This window comes from Heptranchias perlo, unplaced genomic scaffold, assembly GCF_035084215.1.
Source record: "Heptranchias perlo isolate sHepPer1 unplaced genomic scaffold, sHepPer1.hap1 HAP1_SCAFFOLD_60, whole genome shotgun sequence".
Lineage (NCBI taxonomy): Eukaryota > Metazoa > Chordata > Chondrichthyes > Hexanchiformes > Hexanchidae > Heptranchias > Heptranchias perlo.
This window is the reverse complement of record NW_027139623.1, coordinates 3948911-3976608: the sequence shown is the minus strand read 5'-3', so window position 1 is coordinate 3976608 and position 27698 is coordinate 3948911. Positions and strand designations below refer to the sequence as shown.

The window sequence follows — 27698 nt, the reverse complement described above, 5'->3', positions numbered from 1 at the left end:
CAGTTGTTTTTTATGTAAATGAATTTGATTACTGTAACCAATCGTGTTTTGTCATTCGTAGCAGTAATACAGGTCTGCATCTCAGCAGCTGTCATTGCGAAGGCAGTATGGGATATGTCCGTGTTATGGACAGTACATCTATACACTTACTCTGTCGTGGGTTACAAAACTGCAAACAGCACTCCAGGTGGAACATAGGGACATCGGAACAGGTGTTGACCATTCGGCCCCTCGAGCTTATTCCTCCATTCCTTTAGACCATGACTGATCTTGCTTAGACCACACTTGGAGTACTGTGAACAGATCTGATCTCCATATTATAAACAGCACATGGAGGGACTGGAGAAAGCGTAAAAAGAATTACTAGGCTGATTCTAGAACTGAGAGGTTATAGCTATTAGTAAAGATTGAGCAGGCTGGGGCGCTTTTCTCTGGAAAAGAGAAGACTGAGGGGTGACCTGATAGAGGTCTTTAAGATTATGAAATGGTTTGATAGGGTGGACGTAGAGATGGTGTTTCCATTTGCGGGGGAGATCAGAACTATTGCTCAGAAATATAAGGTAGTCACTAATAAATCCAATAGGGAATTCAGGAGAACCCAGGGTGTGGTTAGAAGGTGGAACTCGTTACCACCGGGAGTAGTTGAGGCAACTGACATAGATGCATTTCAGAGGAAGCTAGTTGAACACATGAGGAAGAAAGGAATGGAAGGATATGCAGATACGGTTTGATGAAGTGGGGAGGGACAAGGCTCGTGTGGACCACAAAGACCGGCATGGACCTGTAGGGCCGAATGGCATGTTTCTGTGCTGTACATTCTGTGTAATTCTATGTAATTCTATGATCTGAATCTTAACTCCATTTACCCACCTTAGTTCCATATCCCTCAATACCCTTGCCTAATAAAAATCTATCAATCCCAGTTTTGACGAATTCAATTGAGCCCCAGCCTCAACAACATTTTGTGGAGGTATTTCAGATTTCCACTACTCTTTGTGTGAAGGAGTGATTCATGACATTACCCTTGAAAAGCCTAGCTCTAATTTTAAGGTTATACCTCCTTGTTCTGGACTCTTCCCACCAGAAGAAATGGTTTCTCTCTATCTACCCTATCAAATACTTTAATCATCTTAAACATCTCGGTTAGATCATCCTTTAATCTTCCATACTCACCCTAGTCCATGCAACCTGTCCTCATAAATGAACCATTTTTGCCCTGTTATCATTCTGCTTATTCTTCGCTGCAACCCCTCCAAGGCCAGTATATCCTTCCTGAGATGCAGAGCCCAGAATTGAATGCAGTGTCTCCAGATGCAATCTGACCAGAGCTTTATATAACTATAGCATAACTTCCAATACTTTGTATTCCAGCCCCCTTGAGATAAGTGCTAACATTCCATTAGCCATTTAAGTTAATTTTTGTACCTGTCCATTAGCTTTTAGTGATTTCTATACTTGGATCCCTAAATCTCACCATTGCGCCACAGTTCCTAGCTGCTCACCATTTAGAAAATAACCTGATCTTTCTTTCTCAGGTCTTTAGCAATTGTCTTCTCCCATCTACACAACTTACTGTGCCACCTAACTTAATGTCGTCAGCAAACTTGGATATAGGGCTCTTGATTTCTTCATCTGTGCCATTTATACATATAGTGAATTCTAAGGCCCCAGTACAGATCCCTGGGGGACATCACTAGCAATATCCTGCCAATTGGAATGCATACCCATTATCCCTGCTCTCTGTCTCCTACGTTCTAACCAATTCCCTACCCATGTCAATAGGTTGTCTCTAATTCCATGCACTTTCCCGGACAAATGTTCTACTTAATGTTAACATCACTTCTTTTGATCTATCCTGCGTTTCGTTTTGTTAGTAATTCAAATCTCAACACTTTGCATGAGCCAGGCATTGGCTAGATGAGTTGAAGGATAAATCTGTCATCAACCCCAGATCCCTTTCCTGATTCTCTATGATCTGTATTTCCCTCTTGGGTACTTCAACCCTCCCCAATCGTCATTATCCCAACACATCACTGCTTCTCGGCGTTCCAAAACTCCTACTGTCCCAGGCTTGAATTCCTCGTGAATTAGTCCACAGCTGCTCTCTGTGTCACTCTTGGCATTCTCCAAAAGCCCATCGAGAGCTCTGTCAATCGTTTCATACGGCCAGCAACACCCCCCTCCTCTGTTGCTGATCTTCCCACCCATCGCTCCCCTGAGGTCTAATCTCCCAATCTTTCTTACTATCACACTCACCCGACCCTCTACTAACAACTTGGTCTCTTCAATTGATCAACCAGCACCCCTATCAATTTCCATCGAGAATGATGCTTCACTCACGAGCAAGGCCCTGGCCATGCATGTGGATGTTTGTAAGATTGCGTTGACCAACTGTCTTTGACTGAGTCTTGGCTCACAATGGCAACATCTTATCACTTACTAAAGCCTCCCTAGCGGCTTGTACATTCCAACACATGTCCCTCCAACACATGTCCCTCCAACATGTCCCTCCAACACATGTCCCACCAACACATGTCCCTCCAACATGTCCCTCCAACACATGTCCCACCAACACATGTCCCACCACGTATCCCACCGACGTTTTTCCTAACAACATGTGTCCCATCACATATGACAGCACCACCACATGCCCCAACAACACATGTCCCAACAACACATGTCCCACCATATATCCCACCACCACGTATCCCACCACCACACGTCTCACCAACGCCGCTGTGATAGCACTGTGATCCTAATCGTTAATGGCACCTTAGGCTTTTCTCCTGCTCCTCTGGAACCTTCTCTTGCTTCAATCACCTCATCGTGATCCACCCTTCTGACCGCTCCATAATTTGTATTTGTCTACCGACCCCTACCCTCCCACCCCCACCACCCAGTCCCACCCGATTATCTTACCAAGATTTCCTTCCTCAGACTGTTCATTGAGCGACTCCTCGTCCTCGGTGGTTTCAATCTCGATGTCAGCCTCTATGTCCCTCTCTAGCCTTTTTTAACTGCCCACGTGTACCTTCGAAACTTCTCTCTCCATATAAACACTGTTACCCAAATTCACGACCACATCCCCACCACCACCACCCCAACTCCGCCCCCACCCAACCATCACCCGCCGATCTCTGGTGACCTCTCTACTCCTATGGCCATCTGCTCAGCTGCCTATGCTGCTTCCACTCCTTCCCAGCGCCCAACAAACGAAACCTTACTTCTAATTCCCCTAGCCCTAGTCTTGAATTTCATCTTTATTTCTCTCCTATTTCCCGCCATGTCCTCTCTGAACTCGGCTTGTCCACGAGATCCGGTTCCTTCGCCCTAACCCAAGAGAACGCAAAGACTTTTATTTTCATTCACAAAATAGTGAGACTACCGAGTGGTCCCTCCAACCGTTTTGCGTGTTTATCCAACATTAGTTTGCAGGGTGACCATTGCGTGGAACTAAATATTCCAGGGTACTTGATTTTTAGAAATGATTGTCAAAATGGAAAAGTTTGTGGCGGGGGTTGTGGAGTGTGGTAGCCCTGATAATAAAGGATGCAATGAAGACAATAGTGAGAGAGGAACTTAGCTCAGAAAATCAGGATGTAGAATCAGTATGGGAGCTAAGAAAGAACAAGAGACAGAAAATACTGGTGGGAGTAGTTTATAGGCCTCCTGACAGTAGTTATAGTGTTGGACAAAGTATAAATCAGGAAATTAAGAGGAGCATGTAACAAGGGTAATGTAATAATCGTGTGCGACTTTAATCCTCATACAGACTGGGCACACCAAATTGGCAAAAGACGTTTGGAAGAACAGTTAATGGAATGCATTCGAGGCAATTTTCTGGAACAATATGCCGAGAAACCAAATAGGAAAAAGATTATTTTAGATCTAGTATTGTTTAATGAGGCAGGGTTAATTAATAATATTATGTGTAAGGATCCTCTGGGGAAGAGTGATCAAGATGTGATAGAATTTCATATTGAGTTTGAGAGTGATGTAGTTAAATCTGAAACTCGGGACTTAAATTTAAGCAAAGCCAATTACGTAAGTATGAGGGACAAGTTGCTTAAGGTAGATTGGGAAATTAGATTAAAAGATGTGATGGTGGATAAGCAATGACGAACATTTACAGAAACAATTGATAATTCTAAACGAATATACATTGCCTTGAGGAATAAAGCTGCATGGGAGAAGTGATCGAACCGTAGCTAACTAGACACGTTAAGGTTACTGGTAAAGGAAGAGGCTTACAATGTTGCCAAAAATAGTAAGCCTGAGGATTAGGAGGGTTTAAGAAATCAGCAGAGGACGACCAAAACAATTGATAAAGAGGGAGAAAGTTGAGTATGAATGTAAACTAGCAAGAAATATAAAAACAGATTTTAAGAGCTTCTGCAAGTATGTAAAAGAGAAAGGGATTAGCGAATGTAAACGTGGGTCCCTTAGCGGCAGAGTCAGGAGAAATTAAAATGGGGAATAAGGAAATAGCAGAGACGTTAAATTAATACTTTTTATCTGTCTTCATAGTAAAAGACACGAAAAGCATACTGGAAATAGTGTGGAACCAAGGGTCTAATGAGAGTGTGGAACTTAAAGCAATTATGTTTAGTAAAGAAAAAGTACTGGACAAATTAATGAGGCTAAATGCCAACAAATCCCCTGTACCTGATGGCCTACATCCTCGGGTTTTAAAAGAGGTGGCTGTCGAGATAGTGGATGCATTGGTTTTTATCTTCCAGAATTCCCTAGTTTCGAGAACGGTCCCTGTGGATTGGAAGGTAGCAAATGTAAACCCACTATTCAAGAAAGGAGGGAGAGAGAAAAAACAGAGAACTATAGATCAGTTAGCCTGACATCAGTAGTAGGGAAAATGCTGGAATCTCTTATTAAGGACATAGTAACAGGGCACTTAAAAAAATCATAATATGATTAGGCAGAGTCAACATGTTTTTATGAAAGGGAAATCGTATATAACCAGTCTATTAGAGTTTATTGAGGATGTAACTTGCAGGGTAGATAAAGGAGAACCAGTGGATGTTGTATATTTGGATTTTCAAAAGGCATCCGATAAGGTGCCACACAAGAGGCTGTTACACAAGGTTAGGGCTCATGGGATTGGTGTAATTTTTTAGCGTGGATTGAGCATTGGTTGACAGAGAGCAAACAGAGAGTAGGGATAAACATTTCATTATTAGTTTGGCGGGCTGTAACTAGTGTGCTGCCACAAGGATCGGTGCTTGGGCATTAGCTATTTACAATCTATATTAAAGACTTTGATGAAGGGACCCAATGTAATTTATCCAAGTTTGCTGACGACAAAAAGCTAGGTGGGAAAGTAAGCTGTGAGGAGGTCGCGAAGATGCTGCAAAGTGATATAAACAGGTTGAAGGAATGGGCAAGAAGGTGGCAGATCGAGTATAATGTGGGAAAATGTAAGGTTATTCACTTTGGTAGGTAGAATAGAAAAACAGAATATTTTTAAACGGTGAGAGCCTAAGAAACGTTGGTAGTCAGAAGGATTTGGGTGTCCTTGTACATGAATCACAGAAAGTTAACATGCAGGTACAGCAAGCAATTAGGAAGGCAAATGGTATGATAGCCTTTATTGCAAAGGGTTGGAGTATAAGAGTAAGGAGGCCTTGTTGCAATTTTATAGGGCTCTGGTAGACCACACCTGGAGTACTGTGCACAGTTTTGGTCTCCTTCCCTAAGGAAGAATGTAAGCAATCTTACAACACCAGGTTATAGTCCAACAGTTTTATTTGAAAATCACAAGCTTTCGGAGCTTTCCTCCTTCGTCAGGTGAGTGAATGAGTTTACACTCACCTGACGAAGGAGGAAAGCTCCGAAAGCTTGTGATTTCAAATAAAGCTTTTGGACTATAACCTGGTGTTGTAAGACCCCTTACATTTGTCCAGCCCAGTCCATCACCGGCATCTCCACATCACGAGTATATTCAAGGCCGAGATCGATAGATTTGTATATTCTAGGGGAATCGAGGAACATGGGGAGCTGGCGGAAAAGTGGAGTTGAGGTTGAAGATCAGCCATGATCTTATTGAATGTCGGAGCAGGCTCGAGGGGCCATATGGCCTACTTCTGCTCCTATTTCTTATGGTCTTATATTCTTATTCCGTTTCAACTTCAGATGCCCGAAAAAACGTGCAGTACCGCCATCTGTCGGTCAGTAATGCTAACACAAAAGATGATCACTGTTCTCAATCCCTTTTGGGCTTGGGCAGAACTTTTGTGTTGCGGGCCGAATCACATAAAATCGACACTGAAAAGTGATAAGCAACTAAATATTTTGAAAATGACAATCTAACATCGATGGTTTTCCTTCTTTATTGTAGTGTGGAGACAATGTCATATTTCCCTTTCGTCAGAAAAGCTTCACTCCCTGACAGGCAGGCGGGGGAATTAGCTGGAGTACCAGTCATCTCAGAAATGTGCATTTTCACACATCACATTACTTTCAAACAATGGGAGTTCGGCCGAAACTTTCCAAAGATATTCACAGCTTTAATATTACTCTGGCTTTCATTTCGAAGCGCTCTGTAGGGGGCTGATTACATAGAATTAGATAGAATGTACAGCACAGAATCGGACCATTCGCTCCTGCTGGTCGATGCCAGGGTTTATATCCCACATTTTAATGACCGCTTCCCCACCCTGCCCCCACAGCCCTCTGTTCCATTCTCCCTCGTGTATGTATCTAGCCCCCCTTTGATGCATCACTGCCACCTGCTTCAACCACTCCGCCTGCCAGCGACTTTCACATTCTCTGTGAGAAGAATTTCCTCCTAAATTCTCAGTTAAAGGGACAACCGGCTTGTCGTAGCTCCAAAACCAAGTTGGGTGAAGTTTCTTGTGCAAGGCAGTTTGTTAGCTCGGCGAGCCAATCAGCGACAGAGGGAGGGGTCAAAGGCCCAGCTTCTCTCTCTCTTTCTCCCTCTCACTTCTTCTTTCCATTTCTTTTTCATTCCAGTTACCTCTCCTATTTCACTACACCCCCTCTCTCTCATTGCTCTTTGCTTATTTGCTGCCTCTCTTTTTCATACTCTCTCTTTCGTCCCACTGTCTCATTGCACTTGTCACTCATTCCCGCCCGCTCTCTCTTTTTATCTTCCTATCCAGTCTCGCTGATAACCCTCTTTCACTTTCTCCTTGATTCTCTCGCATTGTTTCTCACTGTTTCTCTTCTACTCCTATGTTTCATTCCTCTCTGTCACTCTGTTCCATTTGGATAACATCGCCACAACTGCAAATTAAAAGTTGGATAATTGATTTTAGAGTGTGAATATCAATTAATTATTTTAAAGGCAAACACCTGGGAATGAATCGTTAATCAGAGTTAACCACGGTACCAGAAGAATGCTGTAACCAAGAGCCAATGGGAAGACTTAAAAAAATTGGATACAGAAACAGGCCATTTGACTCAACAGGTCCGTGCCGGCGTTTATGCTCCACAAGAGCCTCCTCCACCCTATTCCTTTCTCGCTCATATATTAATCCAGCTTCCCCTTAATTGCATCAATACTATTCGCCTAAACTACTACTTGTGGTAACGAGTTCCACATTCTCACTGCTCTCTGGGTAAAGAAGTTTCTCCTGAATCCCCTATTGGGTTTATTGGTGACTATATTATATTTATAACCCCTAATTTCTGTCTCCCCTACAAGTGGAAACATTTTCTCTACGTCTACCCTATCAAATCGCTTCATAATTTTAAAGACCTCTATCAGGTCACCCCTAAACCTTCTGTTTTCTGGAGAAAAGAGTCCCAGACAGTTCAATCTTTCCTGATAAGTATATCTCTCAGCTTTCGAATCATCCTACTAAATCGTTTTGCACCTGTCCAGTGTAATATGGATACCCTATTTGTAATATGGAGATCAGAACTGTACACAGTGTGGTCTAACTAACGTTCTATGCACGTTTAACATATTTCCCTTCGCAGAGATTCTTAAACTAAAATGTGCAAGACAGCTGCAATTCTGCTTTTCTGATTCCAGTCGGTTGCTGGGGGAATACGAGGATAGAATTATGGAGAAATTATAACACGCAAACAGGCCGTTCGGCCCAACCACTTCGTGTTGGTGTTTATCCTCCACACGAGCAATAGCCCTAATCCCATGTGCGTGCTCTGCTCCCAATTCCCTTCAACCGTCGATCGAACCTATTCTTAAATGTTGACATGGTCTCTGCTTCATTCCACAGCCTCGCAACACTTGCTTTAAAATGTCCCTCCTGCTCCCTGCCCGAAATACCATTTATATCTGATCAATCTCCACTCGTTCGGACTCCCGGAAACCGCCTGTGTCTCTATACTCGGTTCCAACCCTTCTGAAATTTAAAAACGGCCACTAAATTACCCCCATTCTCCTTTGTTACAAGGAAAACAGCCACAGTTTTTGAATAAAAGAAGGAAGTACCATTTAGTTGGCGCCTTTTATGACCTCTGGACGTCCAAAGCGCTTTACAGCCAATGAAATACATTTGAAGTACAGTCACTGTTATAATGCAGGAACCGCGACGGTCAAATTGCACTCGGCAAGGCCCCACAAACAGTAATGTGATAATGATCAGATATTCTGTTTTAGTGGTGTTGATTGAGGGATAAATATTTGGCTCAGGACACCAGGGAAAACTTTCCTGCTCTCCTTCGAAATAGTGGCGTGGGATCTTTTACATTCACTTGAGACGGCAGCCGGGGCCTCGGTTTAACGTCTCATCTGAAAGACGGGACATGTGACGGTGCAGCACGCTCTCAGCCCAATATTCAGTCCCAGTGAGGTCATTGATTCTCATTCCCAAGAATGATAATGATGAAATCGAGCCCACCATCACTTACCTCCTTTATTTGAGATTCTAATCTCCACGGTTTAACAGAGAAGTTCACTCTTTTTAATCCGGTTTGCACCACAGGCTAAATGACCAGAAATTGGAATTTCAAATCCACGCATTTCCATGTGCCCCTCGTATCGCAGAGTGCAATTTCAGGGCTAAAATCTGATTTTGGAAATAGAACCACAAACTTATTTCTTTTATCTCGCAACTCAGTTTGATTCCACTAATGAATGGTTAATTCCCGTTTTGTGGAACTTCAGCCATCGATTCCAACTGTTCCCGAAAATACAGCGCAATCGTTATTGAGTTACCAAACTTCCACCGTACACATAATCCACAGATCCATTTCTAATTGTTCTTTCCATTCATTTTGCCACAGATCCGATAACAACGCCAAGGATATCCCCTGATAAACCGACTGGGGTGTATTTGAAAGGAGAGACGGTTACCATTACCTGCATCGTGACCGGATACTATCGCGATAAAACCTTCCATTTTTACAGAGGTAGCTCACCGCTGTACTCTGATCAAGTCCTCGCAAAGGACAACATTGCAACATTCAAGGTCAGCAGAGCAGACCAAGGAGGGCGGTACCAATGTAAATATGGAACCACTGTCAATAGAAGGTATTTATGGTCCCAGATCAGCGAGGCTGTGACGGTCACTATAGCAGGTGAGTGAAGGGGTGCAGAGATTAGGAAAATGTTTATTCAACACCATTAGAGGTAGATTTTGACTGTGCGCTCGCGTAGAATGGATGATAGTGAATCGGCAGGCTGTTTCACATATCTCCTGATTTTTATTTCCATTGACTTCAATGTAGATGATAATTGGGTGGTGTATAAAACGGGTGGAGTATAAAATGAGCTGCAGATGCTCGACCGCCCGTTCTTCAGTAAAAATGGAGTAGAAATCCGCCACGGGCAGTTGTGTAAGACGGGCGGGATCGGATCGGCCGCCTGTTATCAGCCCGATCCGATATTCAGATCCAGTGATGTCATTGATTCACATCCCCAAGAATGATAAATAATAAATCGACCATCACTTCCCTCCTTTATTTGAGGTTCCAATCTCCACGGTTCAGCAGAGAAGTTCACTCTTTGATATCCGGTTTGCACCATAGCCTAAATGACAAAGAATGGGAATTTCAAATCAGCGCATTGTCCACGTTCCCCTCGTATCGCAGGGTGCAACTTCAGGACTAAACCCTGATTTTGGAAATAGAACCACAAACTGATTTCTTTTCTCTCGCACCTCAGTTTGATTCCACTAATGAATGGTCAATTCCCGTTTTGTCGAATCTCAGCCGGCGATACAAACATTTCCCCTCAACACCGCACAATCGGTATGGAGTTCCCAAACTTCCACCGTACGCTTAGTCCACTGGTCTATTTCTAATTGTTCTTTACATTTATTTTACCACAGATCCGCTAACAGCGCCAGCGATATCTCTTGATCAACCAAGTGGCGTGTATTTGAAAGGAGATACGGTTACCATTACCTGCACCGTGGCAGGAGACTATCGCGATAAAACCTTCCATTTTTACAGAGATCGCCAAACGCTGTACTCTCATCAAATCATCACAAAGGACAACATTGGAACATTCACGGTCAGCAGAACAGACCAAGGAGGGAGCTACCACTGTCAATATGGAACCTCCGTCAATAGAAGGCAGTTATGGTCCCAGCACAGCGAGGATGTGACGGTCACTATAGCAGGTGCGCGAAAGGGGCGGGAGGGGCAGAGATTATTTAAATATCTATTCAACAGCATTAGGGGTAGATTATGACAATGCGTTATCGTAGAATGGACGACAGTGAATCGGCAGAGCGTTTCTCATCTTTTCCGGTTTTTCTTTACATTGACTTCAATGGAAATGATGATTGGGTGGTGTTTAAAATCTGTGGAGTATAAAATGTGCTCGATCGCCCGTTTCAGGCCTGTGCCTCAGACGGATTTATATTCCACTGTCAGAAATTATGATATCAATCCCGACTAAATCTTCATCTCACAGCCCAAGGCGATAGTTCGAGAATAATTTTAACTGAACACGCCCGGCGGAAAAGAGGCGGTTTCGAGTCTGCCACTTGTTTAAACTCTTCCCGATTTTGCCCCAAGTGACTTTAATGGAGCGTAAAATCGGTCAGAGTTTTAAACGGGCGGTCGACAGAACTTATCCAACTCCCACAATGCCGGTTGTGTTAAAATTGTCCTTTTTAACTCCGTGCTGAGGAACTGGAGAATTCCAGAGGTGATGGCGTTCATTTCAGCAGTTGGCCAGAGAATAAATATGAAGATGTGAACGCAAGACCTTCGATAAACAAAACAATGTAGGTTGTGTGATATTATTACATGACCTCTGTTCCTGATTTCCAATTTTACACCCTACAGGTCTCAATTAACAGAGCGAACAATTTAATATTATAATAAGAGCACAGCGCCGGGGTTCTAACTCCATTGAGTGTAGAGTCACCTCATGAGGCTCTGCCAGACTGGCTGCTCTTGTCACGTTGCAAATTTTCAGTCTGATACCCGCAACTGCGTGCAGAGATTTTAAAAATGAACCTGTTTTGGGGGTTGCTTTAACTTAAATACGTTGTGGCTTTCCCTATATCGACAGCACCTCCCAAACCCGCGACCTCCACCATCTTAGAAGGACAAGGACAGCAGGCACATGGGAACAACACCACCTGCACGTTCCCCTCCAAGTCACACGCCATCCTGATTTTTACAAGAACCACCGTTCCTTCATTGTCACTGGGTTAAAATCCTGGAACTCCCGACCTAACAGTACTGTTAGAGAACTTTCACCATACGGACTGCAGCGGTTCAAGAAGGCGGCTCACCACCACCTTCTCAAGGGCAACAAGGGATGGGAATAAATGCCGGCCTTGCCTGTGACGGCCACCTCTGTAATGATAAGAACGTATTTCGGCCACACCAAAAAACTCCTTTATCTGAAATGCGAATCCCCGGTTTAACGGAGAAGTTCACTCTTTCTATCTGCGTTCTCACCTGGGCTAAATTAGCAGAAATAGGAATTTCAAATCAAGCATTTTCCTTGTTCCGCTCGTATCCCAAAGTACATTTTCTGGCCTAAACCCCAAGTTTGGAAAGAGAACCCCAGCTGTGGTGCTGCCAATTGATTTCCTACTTTACAACAGTGACTACACTTCAAATGTACTTCATTGGCTGTAAATCGCTTTGGGAAGTCCTGGGATGGTGAAAGGCGCGATATTGATGCAAGTCTTTCGGTGTTTCTTGTGAAACAAATCCAGAATCCCACGTTTGTAGAACCCCAGTCAGCGATGCAAACCCTTCCCGTCAACACAGCTCAATCGTTATTGAGTCTCCAACCTTCCAGTGTACAAGGGAACGCCAGAGATCCATTTCTAATTGTTCTTTCCATTTATTTTGTCATAGATCCGCTAACAACGCCAGGGATATCTCTTAATCTTTGGAGTGGTGTGTATGTAGAAGGAGAGATGGTCACCATTACCTGCACCGTGAGCAGAAAAAATCGCGATCAAACATATCACTTTTACAGAGAGCAGGAACTGCTGAACTCTGGTCAAATCACCACTGAGAACAACAGCGGAACATTCCCGGTTACCGGTACAAACCAAGAAGGGCGGTACTACTGCCAATATGGAATTTACGTCAAAACAAGACGGCTACTGTCCCAGCGCAGCAAGGCTGTGACGGTGACTATAGCGGGTGAGTGAAGGGGAATATACATTGTTCATATATCAAAGTGAGGGTCTCTGCGCTCTGCTCCTGACAGGGTCTCTGTAACAGTGTTCAATACTCAATGTGAGGGTCTCTGCGCTCAAACCCTGAGAGGGTCTCTGTAACAGTGATTAATAGTCACAGAGAGGGATTCTGCGCTCAGCTCGTGACAAGTTCTCTCCGACAGTGTTTAATATTCACAGGGAAGGTGTCTGCACTCAGCTCCTGACAGGGTCTCTGTAACCGTGTTTAATATTCACAGAGAGGGTCTCTGCGCTCAGCTCTTGACAGGGTCCCTGTCACAGTGATTAATACTCAGAGTGAGGGCCTCTGCGCTCAACCCCTGACAGGGCCCCTGTCACATTGTTTAATGCTCAAAGTGAGGGTCTCTGCGCTCAACCCCTGACAGGGTCTCTGCAACAGCGAATAATAGTCAGAGAGGGAATCTGCGCTCAGCTCGTGATATGTTCTCTCTAACAGTGTTTAATGTTCTGAGGGAGGAACTCTACGTTCAGCTCCAAACAGGGCCTCTGTAACATTGCTTAATATTCACAAAGTATCGGCGCTCTGCTCCTGACAGGTCTCAGTAAAAATTGATTAGAAATCCGCCACGGGCAGTTGTGTAAGACGGGCGGGATCGGACCTGTCGTCTGATATCAGCCCGATCCGATATTCAGATCCAGTGATGTCATTGATTCACATCCCCAAGAATGATAAATAAAAAATCGACCATCACTTCCCTCCTTTATTTGAGGTTCCAATCTCCACGGTTCAGCAGAGAAGTTCACTCTTTGATATCCGGTTTGCACCATAGCCTAAATGACAAAGAATGGGAATTTCAAATCAGCGCATTGTCCATGTTCCCCTCGTATCGCAGGGTGTAATTTCAGGACTAAAACCTGATTTTGTAAATAGAACCACAAACTGATTTCTTTTCTCTCGCACCTCAGTTTGATTCCACTAATGAATGGTCAATTCCCGTTTTGTCGAATCTCAGCCGCCGATACAAACATTTCCACTCAACACCGCACAATCGGTATGGAGTTCCCAAACTTCCACCGTAACTTAATCCACAGATCCATTTCCAATTGTTCTTTCTATTTATTTTACCACAGATACGCCGAAAAAGCCACGGATATCCCCTGATCAACCAAGTGGCGTGTATTTGAAAGGAGAGACGGTGACCATTACCTGCACCGTGGCCGGAGACTATCCCGATAAATCTTTCCATTTTTACAGAGATCGCCGACTTCTGAACTCTCATCAAATCATCACAAAGGACAACATTGGAACATTCAGAGTCACCGGAACAGACCAAGGAGGGAGCTACCACTGTCAATATGGAACCTCCGTCAATAGAAGGCAGTTTTGGTCCCAGCTCAGCGAGGCTGTGACGGTCACTATCGCAGGTGAGTGAAAGGGGCGGGAGGGGCAGAGATTGTTGAAATATCTATTCAACAGCATTAGGGGTAGATTATGACAATGCGTTATCGTCGAATGGACGATAGTGAATCGGCAGAGCGTTTCTCATCTCTTCCGGTTTATCTTTACATTGACTTCAATGGAAATGATAATTGGGTGTGTTTAAAATCTGTGGAGTATAAAATGTGCTCGATCGCCCGTTTCAGGCCGCCGCCTCAGACGGATTTATATTCCACTGTCAGAAATTTGTGATATCAATCCCGACTAAAATTTTACCTCACAACCCAGGGTGATAGTTGGAGAATAACTTTAAACGAACACGCCCGGCGGAAAGGGGAGGGTTCGGGCGCTAAATTGGGCTGTGTAGCGCCCATTGTTTCGGCCCTACACGGCCTTTTCGATATCCAAGATGGCGTCTTGGATGCTCACGCACGTTTCCAGAGTGACATGCGCCAGACGCTATTTTAGTATAGGAGTTAGCGCAAGCTAACAACTCACTGGTCACACACACTGGCAGCTATTCAACCATGACAGGCACATCATCCAGACACGCGTCACACTTTCTTGCAGGAGAAGATGTTGCATATCAGGAAGCAGCAAGTGGCGGTGGCATTTAGCCCATCGAGCCTGTTCCACCATTCAATGAGATCACGGTGGACCTGTGACCTAACTCCATATACCTGCCTTAGCCCAATATCCCTTCATACCCTTGGTTCACAGAAATCTATCAATCTCAGAATTAACTTTCACAAGTGAGCGAGCATTAACTGCCGTCTGCAGAAGATATTCCAACCATCTCCCACCCTTTGCGTGTAGAAGCATTTTCAAGCTTGACTCCATCACGTGCTGGCTCTTAATGTTGGACTATATCCCCGCATCCGAGTATTCAAGAGTAGGAAACCTCCAAGAACAGTTACAAATGTCTCAGCAGCCAGAAATCATAATCCTTCCACTAACCTGTAAATCCTGCATGGTTAGTTTAAATAGCGCCGGTGAGTGTCCTCCAGGCACTCGAAGACATGTTCAGATGGTCGGGGTTAAGACTGTGCGTTGAGTTGTGCGTTAAGTCCCAAAATGGTGTCTATCACTCTAAATCAGCGTTGCAATCTGATTGAAGCTATTTTCTCCTTACTTTACATGATTCCGGCGTTCGTTATCTGCGCCTGCTGCTAACTCTAATACCAAGGTGGCATCTAGCGCATGTCACGCTGCAAGACGCCATCCTGGATGTCGAAGAGGCCACATAGCACCCAAACAGCGGGCGCTACACGGCTCAATTTAGAACCCTCAGTTTCTCCAATCTTTCCTCGTATCTGAAGTCTTTCATCCCTAGTGCTATTCTAGTAAATCTGCTCTGTACCCTCTCTAAAGTCTTGACATCCCTCCTAAAGTGTGGTGCCCAGATTTAGCCACAATACTACAGCAGGAGCCTAACCAGTATTTTGTAAATGTTCAGCACAACTTCCTTGCTTTTGTATCATTTTCATCTGTTTATAAAGCCAAGAATTCAGTATCCCCTTTTAGCAGCCTTCTCAACTTGTCCTACCACCTTCGAAGTTTAGTGTATGTATACCCCCAGTTCTCTTTTTTTCCCGCATCCCCTTTAAAATTGTACCATTTAGTTTATATTGCCTCTCCTTTTTCTTCCCACCAAAATGAATCAATTCGCACTTCTCTGCGTTAAATTTCATCTGCCACGTGCCTGCCCATTTCAACAGTCTGTCGATGTCCTCCTCAAGTTTGTGACCATCCTCCTCACTTCTTTCTATGTTTCGTATCACCTGCAAAATTTGAAATTATGCCCTGTGTCCCCAAGTGCAGGTCATTACCATATATCAACAAAGAGCAGCGGTCCCAACCGCGACCCCTGGGTGACACCACTGCACACTTCATTCTAGTTTGAAAATCAGCCACTACTGTCTGCTTTCTGTCTCTTTGCTTATTACGTATCCACGCATCCACTGCCCTTTAATCCCATGAGCTTCAATTTTGCGAACAAGTCTATTGTATGGCACTTTTTGTAACGCCCTTTGAAGATCTTTAGACACAACATCAACCACATTACCCTTATCAATCTTCTCCAGCAATCCATCAAAGAACTCAATCAAATTAGTCCAACACAAATTTACCTTTTAAAAATCCGTGCTGGCTTTCATTTATTAACCCATATTTTTCCAAGTGCCAATTAATTTTGTCCCGGGTTATTGTCTCTAAAAGTTTCACCACCATCGACGTTAGTCTGACTGGCCTGTAGTTGCCGGGTTCATCCCTCCACAATTTCCACCCGTACTTTTCTCAGCAAGCTGGGATGCATCCCATCCGAACCGGGTGACTTTTCTACTCTGAGCTTTGCTAACCTTTTGCGTGCCTCGTCTTTATCTATTCTCATCCTATCCAGTTTCTTCTCCTTTACTGGAACATTGGCAGCATCCGCTTCCTCAGTGAAGACAGGTGCAAAGTACTCATAAGGTATCTCAGTCATGCCCTCTGCCTCCACAAGAAGATCGCCTTTTTGGTCCCTAATCAGCCCCACCCTTCCTTTGACTTCCTTTTTACTATTAACTCCACTGAGTTTAGTGTCACCTCACGAGGCTCCTCCAAACTGGCTGGACTTGTAACATTACAGGTTTCTCTGTCAGATAAGCGAAACTGCGTGCCGAGATTTTCAAAATAACCCTGTAACTCGGAGTACTTTAATGAATTACATTCTGGTTTTCCATATCATCTCACTGGGTTGGATTTCGACAGTAACGCCCAAACCTGAGACCTCCAACACCGAGAAGGACAAAGATAGCAGCTGGATGGGAACAGCATCACCTCCAATTTTCCCCCAAGTTATAAATCATCTCGACTGAGGCACATGTCACCGTTCCTTCATCGTCACTGTATCAAAATCCTGGAACTCCCTACCTAGCAGCAATATGGGAGCACTTTCACCACATGGACTGCAGCTGTTCAACAAGGAGGCGGCTCACCACCACCTTCTCAATGGGCAATTAGGGACGGGCAACAAATGCTGGCCTGCCCAGCGTTGCGCACATCCCAAAGCCCGCTAACACTTAACTCCTTTATTTGAAATGGGAATCTCCACTGTTTAGCGGAGACGTTCATTCTTTTTAATCAGGTTATGGCTCGGCTAAGCTACCACAAATGCGAATTTCAAATCAATGCCTTCCCTCTGTTCCTCTGGTATCCCAGAGGGAAATTTGAGGGATAAACGCTGATTTTCAAAATAGAACCCCAACTGATTTATTTTCTTCCGTTTGATCCCACTAATGAATGGCCAATTCCCCCTTTGTATATACTATCCTCCTCAGTGCTTACAACTTCTATATCACGTGTCATCTGCAAACATTTGAAATTATGCCCTGAATACCTACGTCCAGGTCATTGATAGTTTGGTTCACAAAAAATAAGTCTGTATTGCGGTTGAATCGATCGTCACGACTTTTTCCTTTCGAATTACAGGTCTACCCAAACCAAATATATCAGTGGATTCTAGTCTTGTTTTGAAGGGTGGAAAAGTTACCTTTAATTGTACAAACCCCCGGGACCATCCTGGCTTCACATTTTACTTATACAGACACGGAGAAGCGAATTACTCGGATGTCCAGACTGCTGCTGCACGGGACAATTCTGTCACCTTCACCATCACGAATATAGATCACACCGATGGAGGAAATTACACCTGTCTGTATAAAGGGGATGTGAGGGGAAGGCTGCTAACGTCGGCTGAGAGTGACCCTGTATATATAACTGTAAGAGGTGAGTGAGATTCACACGGTAACTGTGTTCATTTCTTCTTCATGAAGGCTGAATCGGTTGTCTTATTTAACAACGAATGAGTGAATGAATGAAATAAAAATCAATGAACGATTCAAAGAATCAATGAATCAATGAATCAGTCAGTGAATCAACGAATCAATCAAAGAATGAATGACTCAATAAGTGAATGATTCAACGAACCACTCAATGAAAAAAACAGAATTATTGTTTGAATGAACGAAAGAGTGATTGAATCAATCAATCAGCCAATCACTCAATTAGCAAAATAGTTAAAAAGTGAATGTATCAATTTAAAAATCCATGTATCAACCAGAGACACATTACGATGACGCCAATACTTTCAGACGTATCTAATTATATGATGTTTGAAAGGATTGAAATACGTTCTCTCGTCCTCTCGTTCCGTTTTCCCAGTAACACACTAGGTCGTCGGTTGTCTAGCAAATTCGATGCTGATTCCTAATTTCCGGACAGGTACCCATTAAATTGTTGTGCATTTAATATATTTGTTTTGGCAATTTAACGGGGATTACTTTCCTGTCAAACAAGATAACAATTATTAAAAGCAAAATAATGCGGATGGTGGAAATAATAGAATCATAGAAATTTACGGAACAGAAGGAGGCCATTCGGCCCATCGTGTCTGTGCCGGCCGAATAAAGCTATCCAGCCTAATCCCACGTTCCAGCTCTTGGTCCGTAGCCCTGTAGGTTACGGCACTTCAAGTGTATATTCAACCATTTTTTGAATGCGATGACGGTTTTCTGCCTCTACCACCCTCTCAGGCAGTGAGTTCCAGCCCCCACCACCCTCTCGATGAAACAATTTCTCCTCAACTCCCCTTTAATCCTTCTGCCAATCACTTTAAATCTATGCCCCCTGGTTATTGACCCCTCTGCTAAGGGAAATAGGTCCTTCCTATCCAATCTAACTGGGCTCCTCATAATTTCATACACATTAATGAAATCTCCCCTCATCCTCCTCTGTTCCAAAGGAAACAACCCCACCCTATCCAACCTTTCCTAATAGCAAAAATTCTTCAGTCCTGGCAACATCCCTGTAAATCTCATCTGTACCCTCTCTAGTGCAATCACAACTTTCCTGTAATGTGGTGACCAGAAATGTATGCAGTATTCTAGTTGTGGCGTAACCAGTGCTTTATACAGTTCTAGCATAACCTCCCTGCTCCTATATTCTATGCCTAGGCTAATGAAGGAAAGTATCCCGTATGTCTTTTTAACCACCTTATCTACCTGTCCTGCTCCCTTTCGAGACCTGTGGACATGCACTCCAAAGTCGCTTTATTCCTCTATACTTCTCAGTATCCTACCATTTATTGTGTATTCCCTTGCCTTGTTTCCCCTCCCCTAATATATTATCTCACACTTCTCCGGATTGAATTCCATTTCCCACTTTTCCGCCCAACTGACCAGACCACTGATAGCTTCCTACCGACCATAGCTTCCTTCCTCACTATCATCCACATTAACTCTAACCCTAACCCATTTTTTGTATCACTATCACCCACACGGCCAATTTTTGTAACACTATCAACTATACGGCCAATTTTTGTACGATATGAAATAAAAACAGAAAATGCTGGAAATAATCAGCAGGTCAAGCAGCATCTGTGGAGAGATAAACAAAGTTAACGTTTCAGCTCGATGACCTTTCGTCAGAACTAGTAACAATTCCGGTGTGATGCATTCAAGAAAGAAAACTTTGATTGAATTGTTACCCGCTGTGGTGCAAATTTAATTATACCATCAGGAAAACGCAGACTTTGAGTTGTTCCTCGCTCCCGCTGTTTGCATTGAATGTTTCTAGATTCAACATAGAGTGGGTAAAAGCTCAATTATTTCCAACAGTTACAATGGGTTCCTCCTATACATGTTTCAATCATATTCACAAGATACGCAATAGTATGCACAATGTAAAGGTTAATTCCGAGTTACTGACTTGCCTTACAACAATCAGTGTATTCCCATTGCAGCCAGACAGAGAGATGAACAAACACACACACACACACACTCACACACACGAATTCCCACATAGACTCATATACACACAGACACTCATACACGCATAGAGGAACACACTCACATAAACACACACACTCATATACACATACATCCCCACACACAATCATACACACAAACACATGCATACACACATACACACAGAAACACACTCACAGAAACACACACACACACACTCACAGACACACGCACACATCGTTCAGCTCTATCCGTACAGCATTCCCCCTGTGATGCCAGTCTATCCGACCTACAAAATCCCAGTGTTGAGAAGCTAATTTATCTAATCCTCTGATTACTCTGTTTCCTAATGTTTGCCAGTGATTTAATTCATTCAGGCTGGTCGAAATATAAGCCAGCCTTGTTCGAACGTCTTTCACTTTGTACATGGACATGTATTTAGGTAAAATCAGATCGAGTTCCTTAACCTGGAAAAGTTTATCTTTCCAACGTCATATACACAAAGTCAAGTCTCACAATCCATTCAACATATGTTGGAAACGGCGAAAGGGTCACTTTTAATTAACAGAGGCTGTTGCTGGAACAAATCTGATGAGCCCAATTATTCAGATAGCTACAGTGTCAGAGAACAAAATAGATAAATGGAGAGCGATTAAAGACATCCCCGAGTGAGTCTGATAATTAATGCCGAGCAAAAGAACGTAAGAACATATAAAATTGGTGCAGGAGTATGCCATACGGCCCCTCGAGTCTGCTCCGCCATTCAATGAGATCATGGCTGATCTTTGACCTCAACTCCATATTCCCGCCCTATCCCATATCCCTTGATTCCCTTAGTGTCCAATAATCTATCTATCTGAGACTTGAATATACTCAACGACTGAGCATCCACAGCCCTCCAGGGCAGAAAATTAGAAAGATTCACAACCCTCTGAGTGAAGAAATTTTTCCTCATCTCGGTCCTAAATGGCCGACCACTTATCTTGAGACTATGAGCTCTAGTTCTTGACTCTCCAGCCAGCGGAATCAATCTCTCAGCATGTACTCTGTCAAGCCCTCTAAGAATTTCATATGTTACAGTCAGATCACCTCTCATTCTTCTAAACTCCAGAGAGTAGAGGCCCATTCTACTCAATCTCCCCGCATAGGACAACCCTCTCCTCCCAGGAATCAATCTATTGAGCCTTCGTTGCACCGCCTCTAAGGCAAGTGTATCCTTTATTAGGTAAGGTGACCAAAACTGTACACATTAATCTAGGTCTGGCCTTACCAGAGCCCGATATAATTGCAGCATGACCTCCTTACTCTTATACTCCAACCCCCTTGCAATAAAGGCTAACATACCATTTGCTTCCTGATTGCAGGCTGTACATGCATGTTAACTTTCTGTGATTCGTGTACAAGAACACACAAATCCCTCTGATTACCAACATTTCTTCGTCGCTCACCTTCTAAATTTGTATTCTTCCTACCAAAGTGGTTAATTTCTTATTTCCCCACATTATACTCCATCTGCCACCTTCTTGCCCTTTCACTTAACCTGCCTACACAGCCTCTTTGCTTCGTCCACACAGCTTACTTTCCCACTTAGCTTTCGATATTCAGTAAGCTCGGATATATTACACTCCCTCCCTATCTAAGTCATCGAGGGAGATTGTAAACAGCAGAGGTATAAACACCAATACTTGCGGCACCCAATCAGTTACAACCTGCCAACCCGAAAATGACCCGTTTATTCCTACTCTCTGTTTTCTGTCCGTTAACCAATCCTCAATCCATGCTAATATATTACCCCCAATCCCATGAGCCCTAATCTTGTGTAACAACCTCTTGTGTGACACGTTATCGAATACCTTTTGAAAATCCAAATATACCACATTCACTGGTTCCCCCTTATCTACCCTGTTAGTTGCATCCTCAAAAAACTCTAATAGATTTACCAAACACGATTTCCCTTTCATTAAAACGTGTTGACTCTGCCTAATCATATTATGACGTTCTAAGTGCCCTGTTACTCCGTCCTTAATAATAGAATCTAGCATTTTCTTTATTACTGATGTCAGGCTAATTGGCATATAGCTCCCCTTTTCTCTCTCCCTCCTTTCTTGAATGGAGTGATTACATTTGCTACCTTCCAATCCACGGGGAACATTCCAGAATCTAGGGAATTCTGGATGATCAAAACGAATGCGTCCACGATCTCTTCAGCCATTTCTTTAAAACCCCATGATGTAGGCCGTCATGTCTAGCGGATTTATCGGCATTTAGTGCCATTAATTTCTCTAGTACATTTTCTTTACTAATCTTAATTTCTTTAAGTTCCTGACTCTAATTAAACCTTTAGTTCACCACTATTTCCGGTATGTTTTTTGTGTCTTCTGCTGTGAAGGACGATATAAAATATTTGTTTAACGTCTCTGCCATTTCCATAGTCACCATTATAATTTCTCCCGTCTCTGCCTCTAAGGGACCCACGATTACATTCCTAAATCTCTTTTGTACTTACTTGTAGAAGCTCTTACAATCTGTTTTTATATTTCTTGCCCGTTTACTCTCATATTCAATTTTCTCCCTCTTTATTATTTTTTTGTGGTCATCCTTTGCTGATTTCTAAAACCCGCCCAATCCTCAGGCTTGTGACTCCTTTTAGCAACATTGTATGCCTGTTCTTTTAAACTAATGTTATCCTTAATTGTTCTAGTTAGTCATGGTTGGATCGCTTTCCCGTGGAGTTTTTATTCCTCAAGGAACTGAGAACATCATTTCTGAGTCAGGTTCTTGAGCGATCGCGTAATGTGGTTGCAGTGGAAACGTGAGAATTACCCATTAATCTTCTCCCCTTCATTTAATCTTCTAGGTTCTTATGTCAAATTTGATTCAAGCCCAATTCGTTTGTTTCTCGCCACATTTATCCTGTTTGGGACTATGGTTATCCTGGGGATAGAGTGCAAACCGAAAAAGGTCAAAAAGGACCGTGATGGTATGTTTGAAGAATTGCTGAAATGGCAAAATATTTCATATTGGACGAAAGTCAAAAAGGAAGAGATTTTGTTTCTCATATCGGTCTATTATTAAGTATTAATTTTCATGTTATTAAATATTGGCACTACGACTAAAGGCTCTCCTGATGCTTAAATTCAAGGGACGTATAATGTTTCTCTTCCACACATAATGCGGATAACCTACATATTATTTCCTCACACATTGTCAGTGCAAAAGAAGCGGTGAGAAAGACACAACAACGTGACTGGGTGGCGTGAAACTAACATAAAATGACAGAGTTGTAAATTACTACCGGATTTAACGTATTTAGGATGGTCCTTTGCAAATTCCTTTTTTTTTTACATCGATTATATCTTAATTAAAATATATTTCACCCTTTATTAATATTTACAAATAACAGTTGCAGTTGCAGACCCCTGAGAGTTTACATTTAACCACACTCCCACCAAACGGCACAGTTATGCAAAATCATTTCAACCCTGTAAAAAAATCTGGAGATATATTTACTCAAAAAAAAACTGTTTAAAATGCAATAATCACTTTACCACCTAAAAACTGTCAACACAGTCACATTTATTGAATCGATGTGCATCATGCCTTTCTATCAATACAAAGAGTTTGATAAAATTCAACCAGTCACTACTGTCGATGGAATTCAACCATTAACATCCAATCAATTACTCACTGTCTCAGGTAGGGTAGCAAAACTTAGACAGAAAGGCAGCGATTGTCAGATAAGCACATGCAGAAAAATAAAGCTTGACATGTTACTGACATAACTAGGAAATTGGTTGTAACATCGCCCAAGATCAATAGATGAAAATGTGTTCTACATTTTCGAGGGAGCGACGGGGTTTAAAGGGAAATTTCGCTCGCCCGCTCCACAGCGCCACCAACGGGCCGAACTCTACTGCTGCATGATTACAAGCATCTGTTTTCATCAGCAGTCTCTGTGTTAAATGCTGCCACAAGATCGTGGCGAAAAGTCATGACAACTGGAAGTTGTACGGGAAATGCACACTGACACAAAAGTTTTAATAGTGGTAGTAAATGGTTGGTAGCGTTGTTCTTGATCAGTTGATGAGCATAAGTTGTTTGAAGATAAAATAAATGGCGATGAAAAAAGAAGAGAAGCTTTAGAATTTTATTTCACAGCGCTACCTGGTATCCAGAACCTGCAACTATCACATGACAGTTGATATCGCAAAACTGAATGGGAAATGTTGATATGGCAATTGGTCACATCAAATCTTCGCACAAAAGCCTTTCCGAAAAGTAGGCCAACTGGAAATAGGTTTTGTGAAGCGGATGTGTGCGCCCTAAAGAAGATTTTTAGTAATATGTAGTTATTTAGTCGATTGATGTCATGAAGACTTCAGTTCATCACTTGCTTGCGCAGTCTTGTTGATACCCATTTATTTTGTCTTTTGGCAGACCACGTTACTGAAGAGATACATTCTGTCGAAAGGGACGATGAAGAGAATGCTGTTTAAGCAGACGGATGGATGGATGGTCGGACGGACAGACGCCATATAAATCTGCTATTTTCTCCACAACAGAGTTTGACAGTACACCAAACGGAACGACTTGATTTTTATATCAAATGTGGATACAATAACTTTCGATATCTCTTTCTATCGATAGTTTTGGGTATGTGTGTGTGTGTAAGATATAGATACAGGCAGCGATAGTCGTGGTCTCTAATGATTAACATCCATAACGATCTGTAAAGTTTTATAGCATTCACTTTTGGAATTACTCAAATACAGTTGAATTGTTGCAGTCTACCTGTTTTGTGGATTTGATTTTGTTTCTCAATATTTGTAGACGGTTGACTTGTTCCGGGTTCATGGAATTGAATCGGTATTTAAGTTTGTTTTAGTACTACTTGTTTCAAATTGTAGTTCGTGTTCACTTGCATATTTTTCTTATTAGATTTGAGTTGGCAAAATCTATTCGGTGAATTGAATGACATGTGTTTTGCATAGATAGATAGATAGATACATAGATAAATAGATTGATAGATAGATAGATAGATAGATAGATAGATAGATAGATAGATAGATACATAGATGAATAGAGAGATAGATAGATACATAGATAGATAGATGAATAGATAGATAGATAGATAGATAGATACATAGATGAATAGAGAGATAGATAGATAGAAACATAGATAGATAGATAGATAGATAGATAGATAGATAGATAGATAGATAGATAGATAGATAGATAGATACATAGATAGATACATAGATAGATACATAGATAGATACATAGATGAATAGAGAGATAGATAGATAGATAGAAATGACCCGGGCAAGGGTATGGTCAGCTAAATATTTTCCCCTTACACGGTGAAACTTATCGCTTTTCGTTGGATTTTAGCTTCATAAAACCCTGTTTGTTATTCATTTTGCAGAAAAGTCACTTTCGCTTACCGCTGGCTGGGAAGGGTCCGATTTCAATTAACGCCACTCTTTATCTGGATAATATTTTACGTTAGTCATTAAAAACGTTTTAATTCTGGCAAAACTGTTAATTAAGGATTCATTTCAGAGGTAAACAAATACAATTTTCCAAACATATTCCCAACTGCTCACTGTATGTATCAATTATAAAGATACTGTAAAGGTTTGAGAAATGAAACAGTACTAAATTCACGAAGAATGCAGTGCGTGTTATTTGTTAATGATGTGCATAGTGAGAGCTGGAGCACAGGGCGAATGGAGTGGATTGCGAACAGATTGGGAACTTTAGAATTTGGTGAGGGGGGAATGATGTCTAGAGGGGGAAGTGTAAGGTATAATACAACACCAGGTTATAGTCCAACAATTTTATTTTAAAATCACAAGCTGAGTGTTTATGAGCTTGAGGGGCGGCTGGAGTCACTGCAGAGCATAAGGGAGTTTGAAGGTTTCCTGGACCGTGCGTTCCAGTAGGTGGTCAGCCCACAGACACAGATAGTTCATCATGCAAGAGACAGGCAGTGCCGGATTCTTCTGGGTGTGTGCCACTCTCAAACCAGTATTCAGCATTGAATACCAGTGAGGGTGACGACACCTCGAAGGAGTGCAGTCCTGAGCATGGCACCATGGGGCAATGGGACTGAACGGGGGGCGGGGGGGGGTGCACACTGAAGTGTGGAAATGCAGTAGCCATAGGGGTTTCGATAGTTTAGGGACATTCAGGCGTTTCTGTGACAACCAATGTGAGTCCCTCATGGTTGTGTTGCCTCGCTGGCGCCAGTTTAAAGACCATCACGGAGAGGGTGCAGGGGGAAGGGGAGCAGCCAGAAGTCGTGGTCCATGTGGGATGAAACAACATAGGAAAGAACGGTGTAAAATCTTGTGGTTAGATTTTAATGAGCTCGGGAGGAGGTCACTCCGAGTGCCACGTGCTAGTGAGTACAGATATAAGAATGTGTGGCTAGGGACATGGTGCAGGAGGGAGGGCTTCCGAATCTTGGGACATTGGAACCAGTTCTGGGGTAGGAGGGACCTGTTCAAGACGGACGGTTTGCTTCTCAAAAGAGCTGGGACCAATGTCCTCGCGGGGAGGTTCACTCGTGCTGTGGAGGAGGTTTTTATTAATGTGGCAGCAGCATGGGCACCAGGATGTAGCATTAGGAAGAAGAAGCAAGGTGCACAAATGATTGGGAGAGACAGATAGAACTAAAGGAGCAAATAGTAAAGTATGAAGTGGGATCAGACTAAGAGAATACGAGAAGGTCTATGATAGTTTTACAGTGCATGTCTGTAAACGCAGGAAGCGTGGTAAATAAGGTTGGTGAACTGCAGGCGCAAATAGCCACATGGGAATATGATGTGGTGGTGATAACGGAGACGTATCTCAAAAATGGGCAGGATTGGGTACTAAATATTCATGCATACAAGGTATTCAGGAAAGATAGGGAAGGAAAGAAAGGAGAGGGAGTGGCAGTACTGATTAAGGAGAATATTGCAGTGCTGGAGAGAGGATATGCTTCGGGGTCGAAAACAAAATCAATTAGGTTAGAGTTAAGAAACAATAGAAGCACCATTACACCACTGGGTGTATTCTATAGGACGCCAACTCGTGGGAAAAATATAAAGGAACAAATTTGCAGGGAAATTACAGAGGTGTGCAAGAACTATAGAGTCGTGTAAATAGGGTACTTCAACTATCCTAATATAGACTGGGATGGTAATAGTGTAAAGGGCACAGAGGGGGAGTAATTTCTGAAGTGTATTCAGGAGAACTTTCTTGATCAGTATGTTACCGGCCCACCAAGGAATTGCTGGATTTAGTTCTGGGGAATAAAGTGGGTCAAAAGTGAAACAAATGTCAATGGGAGAACGTTTAGTGATCAGTGATCATAGTATTATAATGTTTAGATTGTTTATGGAAAAGGACAAGGAGCGATCCAGAGTAAAAATACTTGTTTGGAGGAGAGCTGATTTCGATCGATTGAGAACGGATCTGGCCCGGGTAAATTGGAATCAATGATTGCCAGGCAAAACTGTAATCGAACAATGGGCGGCCTTGAAAGAGGAGATGGTTCGAGTACAGTCTAGGCACATTCCCACGAGGCAGAAAGGTAGGGCAACCAAAACCAGAGCTCCCTGAATGACGAAAGAGATAGAGAGTAAGATGAAGCCGAAAAAGGGGGCGTCTGACAGATGTCAGGTTAATAATCCAAGTGAGAACCAGACTGAATGTGGAAAGTACAGAGGAGAAGTGAGAAAAGAAATGAGAGGGACAAAGAGACAGTGTGAGAATAGACTGGTGGCTAACATAAAAGAGAATCCAAAAAGAGAATCTATATGCATATAAATAACAAACGGGTAGTAAGAGGAGGGGTGGGGTCGACTAGGGACCATAAAGGAGATCTACACGTGTTGGCAGAGGGCATGCCTGAGGTACTAAATG

General features: G+C 42.8%; 1 protein-coding gene across 1 annotated transcript in view; it reads left to right on the top strand.

The window, feature by feature from the left end:
- Window positions 1–24565, top strand: part of LOC137316795 (Fc receptor-like protein 5) — a 30328-nt gene extending 5763 nt beyond the window's left edge. The window contains exons 3-9 of the mRNA XM_067980636.1: window positions 9229–9522; window positions 10275–10568; window positions 12274–12567; window positions 13695–13988; window positions 17470–17766; window positions 22642–22764; window positions 24222–24565. Coding sequence (XP_067836737.1) covers window positions 9229–9522; window positions 10275–10568; window positions 12274–12567; window positions 13695–13988; window positions 17470–17766; window positions 22642–22764; window positions 24222–24280 — 1655 coding nt within the window. The 3' untranslated portion in view covers window positions 24281–24565. The remainder of the gene's footprint in view (window positions 1–9228; window positions 9523–10274; window positions 10569–12273; window positions 12568–13694; window positions 13989–17469; window positions 17767–22641; window positions 22765–24221) is intronic.
- The last annotated feature ends 3133 nt before the right edge of the window (window positions 24566–27698 follow it).